Source organism: Danio aesculapii, chromosome 10, assembly GCF_903798145.1.
Source record: "Danio aesculapii chromosome 10, fDanAes4.1, whole genome shotgun sequence".
Lineage (NCBI taxonomy): Eukaryota > Metazoa > Chordata > Actinopteri > Cypriniformes > Danionidae > Danio > Danio aesculapii.
The window spans coordinates 8,131,587-8,144,237 of NC_079444.1; the positions used below are offsets into that span (position 1 = coordinate 8,131,587).

The 12,651-nt window shown below is 34.2% G+C and overlaps 1 protein-coding gene across 1 annotated transcript in view; it reads right to left on the reverse strand.

The window, feature by feature from the left end:
- Positions 1–12,651, reverse strand: part of galt (galactose-1-phosphate uridylyltransferase) — a 172,323-nt gene that overhangs the window by 149,045 nt on the left and 10,627 nt on the right. Inside the window, exons 4-5 of the mRNA XM_056466316.1 lie at positions 12,423–12,471; positions 4,212–4,341 (exon numbers count right to left, since the gene is read on the reverse strand). Of these exons, the coding sequence (XP_056322291.1) occupies positions 4,212–4,341; positions 12,423–12,471 (179 nt within the window). The remainder of the gene's footprint in view (positions 1–4,211; positions 4,342–12,422; positions 12,472–12,651) is intronic.

Here is a 12,651-nt window from a genome sequence, read left to right on the forward strand (position 1 = left end):
GCGTTCACGTGAAGGGGTAGGGGTATCCCAGTTTTCTTTACCGTGAAGGCATAGGGCTAAGGGGAAGGGCTATAAATCCCTTCGAACAGAGATTTTTTAGGACCACACTCGAAACCAAGGGGTACGAAAATTTCACAGAATACACTAGCCACAATGGCAGCATAGCTGCACCCAAAAGTAAGGAGATCCACAAATTAGTATTTTTTTTTACAGCAGTCACAATCATTGATCTCATATGAAGCAAGAGACCGCAATGACATATGGTGGCGTGTGCAGGTGCTGTGGTCCTGTCCCATTTCTTAGGGGTAAATCAAAAATCTTAAATCAAAGTCTGACCATTTGCTTTCACATTTGGAGTGGCTGTTCTTCTGTTGCCGTTTGACGACTTCAGCCACTATGGACCCTTATCACAAGACTTCTTTGACACGTTTAACGGTCATCATAATCTTAAATCCTTGATCATTTTGAATATTATTTATTGTAAATACAAATTTACATTTGTATTTACATATGTAAGATGTGTATAAAAAAACATATGTGCATAACTGAGTAGCATAAACTTTTTATCCAATAAGAAAAGATGCGCATAAACTGCGATGGAAACACTTTTAAGAACAAATTCCAGTAAGCACATTAAAAAGGCCAAGTGATTTTGTTATAAGAGATCATGAGATGATAAAAATGTGTGTGAATGCATAAACCAGCAGGCTGAGCAGATTGTAAGACATCTGAAATGTTGTTTTGGTCATTCAAAAATGCCTAACCATTTCAGTATTAGTGTTATTATATTATTAATTACCTGTTTGCGCTTCCCGTCTCATGCCTTCGAATGCTACCACATGTTCATTGTGTGTTGGCATTTGTCTTTTGAGATGCAAATCATTTATTAAATAAGGAAAAGATTCACACAGCTTCTCCTACCGCTGCAAATTTCGTTTTTACTGTTGATATTTGGCGGCAGTTAATCAGGAAGTGATGATTTTGTTCTCTTTGACTCGTTGGATGGAAAGGCTGCTTCATTAGCTATATTTTTTCTTGTTCTATAAGTATTGATAGCACCATCATGGAGTTTTTCTATTATTTCAACAAATAAATTTGTAAAAAAAATTATTTGTTGTACTCTCATGTCAGTTTACCCAACTATGACCACTTCTGCTACTTGAAACATGGAAATGTGAAAAGGAAATTCTTTAACCACGTCCCTTTGACTGTTAGTTTGCTATGAGGGATGCACAAAAGAAAGCTCCAACCCTACTCAATATTCGCTTCAGTTGAAAGTACATCAACATACTAAAATAAAAGTTCAACTTCTGGTTCATGCAAACTTTAAGAGAGAAGTTTCTACGATCCTTAATTAGGTTGTTTGATGCGTATAATTAGGATTTCAGACAAACACAGCAGGAATATGTACAAAGAATTGTGTAAACAGAATACCTTTAGAGGTATAGCAGCTTGTCCCTGTTGCAGTGCCCTCAAGGGGACAACTTTATACCATATCTACCCTCAAAATGGGCATTTTAGTAGTTAATTTAAGAGTAACAGTGTGAACCCTGAAAGTTTTAGGGGCCAATTCAGGTACAAAGCTGACACAAGCTTTTATAAATTTTAAGAAACCTATATTTAAGTGTACCTAAAGAAGCAAGTGAGCACTACAAGAATGCAAGTACACACCAAGTGCACCATTTAAATCTGAACGATTAGCCTTTGAGAGATTTGAACCTGCAAACTTCTGCCTGCCAGCTCAATGCTTTTACCTAGAGCAGGGGTGCCAAAACTTTTACTTATGAAGGGCAAAAAAACTAAGTTGATTGAAGGTGGTGGCCTAAAGTTAAATAAACTAAAGTATTACATTAAAGTTTTGATTGTAATATCCTAATTTATTAATATTTAAAATGAAATTGAAATAAATACGGTAATCATATTAATAATTATTTATTTTTTACATTTTATAATCAACTTCTTACAATAAAAGCAAAAAATTCCCTTTATAATAGTGTTCAATGCTGAATACATTGAGTACACTTAATTTGCTCATTGAGGATCCTTACCTTTTTTTAAATCTGATTCATGCGCAACATTTAATTGAAACATTTCATTTCATTTGCTTTTTTGTATGTCAAAAATTAAACAAACAAACAAAAAGATCCGTTAAAATTAGAAATGACAAGCTCTGTTGAAGGTATTGGCCCCAACCTTCCCTTCATTCTCCCTCTCTTATCAAATGGCAGGCCAAATCAAAGGTTACCATTGGCAAACTTTTGCCCACAGGCCCTAGTTTGGGAATTTCTGACTTAGAGCTCCTTCTTTACCACAACGCACCGGTACATCGACCGCATTACTGCTTCTGCTGCACCAATCCGCCTGTCAATCTCATGTTCCATTCTTCCTTCACTCGTGAGCAAAACATCAAGATACTTGAACTCCTTCACCTGGAGTAAGGACTTTCCTCAAAAGTCAAACCACCTTTGGCAAACAACCATTTTTTGGTGGAGCATCATGGCCTAGGACTTGGAGGTGCTGACTCTCTGCCCAGTGCATGCTGAAAGTCTATGTTCGATGAACCCAACAGAACAACATCGTCTGCGAATAACAGAGATGAGATCCTGTGATCCTTGAACCAGATCCCCTCAAGCCCAAGGCAGCGCCTTGAAATTCTGTCCATAAAAATTATGAACAGAATTGGTGACAAAGGGCAGCCCTGCCGGAATCCAACATGCACTGGAAACAAGTCTGACTTATTACTGGCAATGCGAACCAGACTCCTACTCTGTTCATACACGGACAAGACGGCCCTTAACAGAACGCCTCTGACCCCATACTCCCAGAGCACCCTCCACAGAATGCCACGAGGGACACGGTCAAATACCTTCTCCAAGTCCACAAAACACTTGTGGGCTGGTTGTGCATACTCCCATGGACCCTCCAGCACCCTGGTGAGGATTTAGAGCTGGTCCAGTGTACCACGGCCTGGACAAAAACTGCATTGTTCCTCCTGGATCCTAGGTTCAACCATCGGCTGGATCCTCCTCTCCAGGCATAGACTTTCCCCTGTGGAGTGTGATCCCCCTATAGTTGGAGAAAACCCTCCGGTCCTACTACTTAAAAATGGGAACCACCACCCCAGTTGCCCAGTCCAGAGTTGCCCTGTCCCCAAACTCCATGTGAATTTAAAAAAACAAATTAAATTTGGTAACGTTCAACTTAATTTGCTTCTTTAAATTCAGCCCATGTAAATTGTTTGCAACCACTTACCTTTAATAATTAATTAAATCCAATAAATCATTTTTTTCAGAGTTGGAAACTATATTTGTATTTTGTTGTAATTGTATTTCTGCATCCTGGATGAATACACTTTTCCAGTATTATCTGGTATTGACTTCATGTTGTGTAGTGCTTTGTAGACAATGAGTGTCCTCTTTTCATTATGTATGGAAAAAATAGTGAACAGAGTCTATATTTGATGCTTAGACAAACCCTATAGATGCCATTTATCCACGGAATTTGTTGAGGAACAGCAATAAAAAGTCCTATAGAACTAAAATATTGCTGTTTTTGGCACAAGAAATATATTATAATCTGACTTCAGAGAAAAATTAAAAATGATAAAAGTGTCAGGATTTGGTACCTCTAAGCAGAATTTCTTCGTTAAACTGAATCTATAGTCTGTACAAAAAAAAGCCAGTGAGGCAAAGGAACTCTCTCACGCTCATAAGTTAACTGTCTTTTGGCACAAACATCTTAATTCACTACATTCATATCCTTGCAACCCTTTGAAGTGCTCCATTATTCCCTTGCAGGAGCACTAATGTGTCCAGAGAGGCCAGAGGAGCGCTCCACGCTGCCCGCCATTGATCAGCACAGAGACGGCCTGACTGAAGAGCAGCTCCCAATTGATCCAATTAGCACTGATGAGGAAGACTGGGACAGAACCCAATCGAGCGGTGTCCCTGCCTCTGACTCTTTTAAATACACACTCTCTTATGCAATCTCATCCCTGTGACTCTGGTGCTTCTAGAGGGGACGTTTCTTGTGGCAACAAATAGTGCAAATGTTTCATTAAGTTGCTATAAACCACAGAGAGAGAGTCACAGTGAGAAAAAGAGAGAGTCTCATATTTTAAGATGAGTCATGTGTCTCAAAGCTGTTTTCCGTGTGAATGCAAAGTAACAGGTGCATTAGAAAACAGAAGGGAGAGGACAAGATGTACTAACCTGAACCCATGCGTATGCAGCACCGAGCTCTACGGTCAGATCTGCCCACTTGTCAATCACTTTGCGGATCTCTGCAGGCTGCATCAGGGGGAGGGTGATGTCAGACCAGGGGTGGAAACACATGACCTTACTGAAAACAAACAGCAGAACATCACACATACATCTGTTTATCCATCCGTCCTTCCATCCATCTATCTGCATCAATTTATCCATCCATCCATCCATCCATTTATGTATCCATCCATCTGTCCATCTTTCTATCCATCCGTCCATTCATATTTCCATCCACGCATACTTACATCCATCTATCTGTATTCATTTAGCCATCTATTTATGCATTCATCCATCATCTGTCTATCAATCCATCCATCTATCTAATTATACTTACATCTATCTCTCCATCCATCCATCAATTCATTCATTCTTCTATCTGCATCCATTTATCCATTTATGCATCATTAGTCCAACTTTCCATCCATCCATCCATCCATCTAACTATCCATGTATCCCTACAGCCATTTATCTGCATTCAATTATCCATCCATCCATTTATGCATCAATCCATCCATCCAATATCTGTCCATCCATACTTTCATCCATCCATCCATCCATCCATCCATCAATCCAATAATTAATTAATCCATCCACCTATCCATCCATTCATCTATGCATCCATCCATGCATTCATCCTTCATCTACTCCAGTGTTTCCCAACCCTGTTCCTGGAGGCACACCAACAGTACATATTTTAGATGTCTCCGTTATCTGACCCATTAACTTCAGGTTTTGGAGTCTCTTCTAATGTTATGATAAGATGATTCAGGTGTGTTTGATTAGGGAGAGGTTGAAAATGTGGACTGTTGGTGTGCCTTCACGAACAGGGTTGGGAAACACTGATCTACTTAATCCATAAATGCATCCATTAACTTATGTCTCCTTTTATGCATTCATCAATTAATCCATCCATCCATCTATCTAACTATATCTATTCATTCATCCATCTAGCTGCATTCATTTATTCATACATCCATCCATTTATGCATTCATCCATCATCTGTCCATCCATCCATCCAAATATTCATCCATCTAATTATACTTACATCTATCTATCCATCCATTCATTCATTCATTCTTCCATCTGCATCCATTTATCCATCCATCTATCCATTTATGCATCACCAGTCCAACTTTCCATCCATCCGTCCATCTAACTATCCATGCATCCATACAGCCATTTAACTGCATTCAGTTATCCATCCATCCATTTATGCATCAATCCATCCATCCATTATCTGTCCATCCATACTTTCATCCATCCATCTATCCATCAATCCAATAAATAATTAATTGCATCCATCTATCCATCCATCTTTTCATTCATGTATTTATCCATATATATTTATCCATCCATATAACTTTTTGCATTCATATATCTATCAATCTGTCCACCTTTTTATCATCCATCCATCCATCCATCATTTCAACCATTCACCTATCAATGCATCCATCTATCTGCATTAATTTATCCATACATACATCCATACATTTATGCATCCATCCATTATCTGTCCATTGATCCATCCAAATATCTATCCATCTATCTAACTATACATACATCTATCAATCCATCCCTTCTCCTTTCTGCATCTATTTATCCATCTATCTATGCATTTATGCATCATCTGTCCATTCAACCATCCATCTAATTATTAATGCATGCATCCATGCATCCATTTATGAGCAATCATTATTCATCATTATCCATCCATCCATTTATGTGTCCATCCATACTTCCACCCATCCATCCATCCATCCATCCATCCATCCATCCATTAATTTAATTTATTTAAATCCATTTATCCATTCATCCATGCATTCATCCAACAATGTATCTTACTATCCATGCATCCATACATCCATCTATCGGTCTATTCATACTTCCACTCCATATATTCATACTCCCATCCATATTTCTATACATCCATTCATCTGTCCATCCATCTAACTATCTATGCATCCATACAGCCATTTTTCTGCATTATTTTATCCATCCATCCATCTATCCATCCATCCATCCATCCATCCATCCATCCATCCATCCATTCATCCGTCTATCCATTAATTAATTCATCCATCTATATGCATCCATCTATCATCCATCTTTTCATTCATGTATTTATCCATCTGTCCACCTTTTCATCATCCATCCATCTGTCATTTCAACCATTCATTTATCCATGCATCCATCTATCTGTTTTAATTTATCCATACATACATCCATACATTTATACATCCATCCATCATCTGTCCATTGACCCATCCAAATATCTATCCATCTATCTAACTACACATACATCTATCCATCCATTCGTTCTTCTATCTGCATCTATTTATCCATCTATCTATGTATTTATGCATCATCTGTCCATCCAACCATCCATCTAAATATTCATGTATTCATGCATCCATCTATCTGCATTCATTTATCCATCCATCCATCCATCCATCTATTTATGCATCCATCCATGTATTCATCTGTCCATTCATACTTCCATCCATCCATCCACCCATGAATCCATGCAATAATTTATCTGAATCCATTTATCAATTCATTCATTCATCCATACATTTATGGGTCTGCATATCCATCCATCCATCCAACCATCCATCCATCTTACTATCCATGCATCCATTCATCCATCTACTTGCATTCATTTATATATCCATCCATTTATGCATCCATCTATCTTTCTATCATCTGTCCATCCATACTTTCATCCGTCTATCCATCAATCCATCCATGAATCCATGCATCCATTTATCTGCATCAATTTCTCCATCCATCCAAGCATGAATGCATCCATCCATTTATGCATCTGTTGAACCATCCATCCATCCATCTATCCGTCCACCCACATGGATTTTTTTATACAACAACTTCAGTTTGTTTTGTCTCTGTGCACTATATTTTATCAGGATTTGTATAGCTATCTCAGTTTTTGTGCTATTTTATATTTGATTTGTTCATTGTATAATTTTCATATTGTTTTCAGGGAGATAATTTTACCATTTGTTCGGGGACAACGGATGAAATTTTGTATTTTGGCTAATTCCTGTGCATTTGCAGCGATGTTTATTAATATACACTGTCTTTGCAGCAATGTTAATTAATATACATTGTCACTGCCAAAATCTATCTATCTATCTATCTATCTATCTATCTATCTATCTATCTATCTATCTATCTATCTATCGATCTATCTATCTATCTGTCTGTGTCCATCCATCTTTCCATCTCACTAATTATACATATATGTCGGTACATCTCCCTGTTTGTACATGTATCCATCCGTCTGTCTTTTGTGTTTCTGACAAACCCTGTCTATGTGTATATCATCCATCCATCCTTTCATCTATACTGTTATCGGGTTGTCTGTCCATTTATCTAATCATCCATGCCTCTAGCTCACAGATCCTTTCTAAAGTCTTGATCTAAGTTAAGGTTATATTGGACAAGTTACACATCACCTTCAACAACAATCCTCCCAGCAGCATTATGAATAAACACATCACGTTCTTCGGTCTCAGCCCTGAATGAAACCCAACAGCTGCGCCTGCAAACTTTCCAAAGTCTTCTCTTTCAGGCTTTATGTGGGGCATCCAGCTCCCTCTATTAAGCGTCCTTGACTTGTTTGTGCCTCGAGCGCTATTCTTACTAGGCTGAAAACAATGTCAGATCCCAGTGCATTAGAGCCGAGCGGCGGTTGGCAGATCTGTGTGTTTGTGGAGTCCTCTGCTAATTGGATGCTTGCACACACAGGTATTGTTTCAGGACAGTAACGTTGACATCTGCCTTAAGAATTACTGCCAAAAAAATGGTCCAGAATGGAGGAGATGGAACTGAAAGCTCTGGGGATCAAGGAATATCAGGGCACTTGATGATCTAAAGGAGTCTTTCTTCTAAGGTGTGACTACTCTACTTGTTTGGTGATAGCACCATCTAGGGCACGTTTATTTATTTTATTTATTTTTTTTTTTATTGTATTCATTGTTTTATTTTAATTGTATTTATTATTTTATTTAATTTTTTTTATTTATTTATTTATTATTTAATTGTATTTATTTATATTTTTTTTTTTTTGTTTATTGTATTTACTTTATTTTTATATTTATTTTGTTTAATTTTTACTTTATTTTATTTTATTTTTTACCATAGCTGCTCTAAAATTATAAAACGTTATGAAACTGCTACAACACCATCTATTTTTATCTCTATTCAAATAATTTCTATTTGATCTGCCTTATGTCCATGATTTGTAATGCTTTCTCTATGGGTAGTGCTTTCTCTTTTAAGTTAGTTGCTTTCAATAAAGGACCATGTTTCATCTTAATCTTAATGTTTGTCTTCAATGTCTTTGTACAGCACATTGGTCAACATTATTTCTGTTTAATTGTGCTCTATAAATAGATTGTATAATAGACTAAAATAGACTGAAAATTGAAATAAAATATTTTTCAATACTTTTGTTATCATATCATATTTTCTTATTGTTGAAGTAAATCATATGGGTCTGTGTTTATTTGTAAAATAATTAGAATTTATATGAATTATATGAATATAATTGTTACAATTTGCAGATTATATTATATTATATTATATTACGTTATATTGTATTATATGATATTATATTACGTTATATTATATTATATTACGTTATATTATATTATATTACGTTATATTATATTATATTATATTATATTATATTATGTTATATTATATTATATTATATTATATTATATTATATTATATTATATTATATTATATTATATTATATTATATTATATTATATTATATTATATTATATATTAGGGCAGCGCTGTGGCTCAGTGGTTAGCACTGTAACCTCACAGCAAGAAGGTCGCTAGTTCGAGCCTTGGCTGGGTCAGTAGGCATTTCTGTGGCATTTCTTTATAATATAATATAATATAATATAATATAATATAATATAATATAATATAATATAATATAATATAATATAATATAATATAATATAATCATTCATTCATTTTCTTTTCGGCTTAGTCCCTTTATTAAAAAGGATGAATGATGTTTTACAGACTTGTATTAATTCACTTGTTTGGGGATAGCACCACCTAGTGCTCCTTTAATGACAACATATGACCAAACAGGATTCTAAATCCTAAAAAATGACCAAAAAAGTTTATTACAATTATTCCTCTCGTGACTATTTAAAATAAGGCCTGTTTCTTGCCTGATGTGGCATATTTTTGCTTTTGAAAAAGAAAATTTAAATTAAACTAAATAACATTTTTAAAGCACTAAAAATAAATCACCCAGGCCAATATTTGTATTCATAAACTATGCCAATAGTGTTTTCAAATTACTTTGATGTGATTTGTTTATTGATTGTATTAATATATTTAATTAATAATAATTATTTATTTATTATTGTTGTTGTTGTTGTTGTTATTATATTTAATTGATTTTAATTTATAAATATTTATGGGGTGTTCTTAGTTTAATTTTTGATTTGGTAAAAGATAGTAATTTTTGTAACCTCATTTTATTGTTTCTTGTTTTGCTTTTATTAATTAAGATTTAGTATATAAAGAAAATAAACCAACTAGTTTTGAAAATGAATCTATATTCACTTATCCCAGAAAAGATCATGTGACTGTAAAAACACACAATAACAGGATTATTTCAAACAGTATAAATGCTTGAAAACACCTGTAGCAAAATGACTTAAAGATCCCTAACTCTGTCTCAACCTGTTAATTTTCAAACAATGTTATGGTAGTCCAGATTTGCAAATGGTCATACTAAACACAAATTAAAAGCACAATGACTAATTGTATCAATAACTTACATAATACAGTAATTATGTACCAAGCAAGACATAGGTAAAGAATAGATCTGACTAAATCTCTAATGCGTTTTCTCACAGACGATAAAATCAGCGAGTTTCTTCTCTCCGTTCTTTAACCTGAAGAGACTCGGAGAGTTCATGGCAGCACAATTGATTTCTACAAACAGCACCATCAAACACAGGGAAATAATTTATTAACACTGTTCCAGAAGGCCACGAGATACAAGAACTGAGCTAAAAGAAAAAAAATACTATTAAAGAGGAAGGGTAGCACATAGAGACTTACCAACAGCACATAGAGACTTACCAACAATGCTATTGCTTGGACGTGAGTTTCATCATATGTTATGTTTAAGGATAGCTAAATTTGATAGCTGATAGGTTTGTAGTTCATGGATATTAGGACATATGAAAGTAAAAGATACATTTTTATATAGTACTGCATCATATGAATGTGGGAGAAAAAATAAACAAATTGTTTTCAAAAACAAAAATTTTAACAATGCAGTTTAACAGAAATTACTGTATAAAGATACAGTATCTCTAAATATAATGTTGCATGTGTATTTAGGGCTATTTTGACTTGAAAATATTAAATCAAAGGCTCCCACAGCCATTTTTGACCATCTCTGCCTCCTGAATTGTACATTCAGCTTCAATAATTCTCTTTTTTTCATTATTTTATCATTTTTTTCCTGTTTACTCTACTAAATTAAATAAACATTTGCATGAAACATCTATGTTCTGTATTATTAGTAATTTCAGTACTCAAAAACACATGTTGATTCTGTCTCTACGTTCTGGTCAACTATACCGAAAAAAATAATAATAATAAGCTTGTGTATTTAGGGCTATTTTGTCTAAATAAAAGTCTAAATTAAAGACTCCCACAGCTATTTTTCACCATCTCCAGCTTCTGAATCATACATTCAGCTTCAATTAATATGAATTTTCATCATTTTTTTAATAATTTTAATGATTACTCTCTTAAGCTAAATAAACATTTGCGAGAAACATCTTTTTCTGTATTATTTGTAATTTGTAATAATATGAAAAAACACATTGTGTTTCTGTCTGTAGGTTCTGGTAAAATACACTGAAAAAAATAAAATAAAAATCTGGGTTCCACTCAGTTCTCACTCAGTTATGTTGTCTCGACACAAGTTGATTAAGTTAATTAACCGTTTTTGGAAATTTAAGTGGACTAAACATAAAAAATTAAGTTAAAAAAATTTAAGAAGTGTGTTGTTTTCAAGTAGCTTGAATACGCAGCAAAAGTCATTTTTTAAGTGTACTGTATGTTACATTTGTAATAAAAGGGCATGGCATTAGTATTATCAATGTTGGTAAAGTTTTTGCTGCTTGATAATTTGTGGACAACAAATGTCTTTACTGTCACCAAATAAAAAAATAAAAAATTACGTTTTTGCTAAATGTCTCCTCGCTTTAGACAAAAGCGTCTGTCAAATGAATAAATGTAAATTTAAAATAGAAGAAAAATAAATAAAATAAAAATAAATATCATGTTTTATTAAATTTGTAATAACAAGGCATGACATGTGACTTTCATAACTTGAAGTGATGTCACTTCCTCTGGGTGGAAGTTCTAAAAGGCATTGAGGCATGTCATTATTCTTCTCTCATTAATGTATGCTAAATGTTTAGGATGCACCAACAGCAGTTTAATTATGTGTCAACTCTGTTACTGTGATATTTCAAATCTCAAATTCACTTTTTAAAAACTATATTATGATGATGAATGCATAATATTCTGTTTTCTTCATGCCATGTGGTGTCTGGTTTGAGGTTAGCATCTTGAGCTAAAGCACAAAATGGTGGAAAATGTCAACTCTGTTAGTGATGTAAAAAGTTTAACAACACATTAAATAACAACTAGTAACAGAATCAAAAGTTCCCTGTCACATTTATGCATTTTGAATTATTTTATATTAATAATGTATTCTGTACATTCTGTTACTGTAAATTATACATTTGTTGTATATCATTCCAGTTTATGGAAAATGCTTGAAATGTACCTGTAATTCTGAAAAGAGTCATGTATTATTAGTAGTTTTAGTAGTAGTATTATATATATTGTATACAATTATTTAAAGTATTTCTTGCCCTATTTAAGGCAAATCCATTGCCACAGTCATAAATCTCTTAGAAAAGTACTCCTGAACAGTCTGCGAGAAGAGTTTAGCCTCAGCTGAATATTAAAATGTCAGGGTTTTGTTGGGAATAGTGATGTATAACTTGATGCCAGCAGTATTAATTAGTACATTTTGCTCTTTGGAAGAAGAAATAAAGCATTTCTCACCAAACGCCTCTGGCTGCTTTGCTCAAGAAAAGAGGGTGATGATCCGAACCTGGAGCCAGTAATAAAATCATCAGCAAACTGGTAAAACATTGAAATGAACTGCTTCATTAAAACACAGAATTTAATTGCACATTAAAAGTTGTACAATTAAACTCTGCTGCAGGAACATTAACTCTCTACTTTTATTATGAGTTCAAAAAACTTTTGTAGAAAAGGTATAATGGAGAGA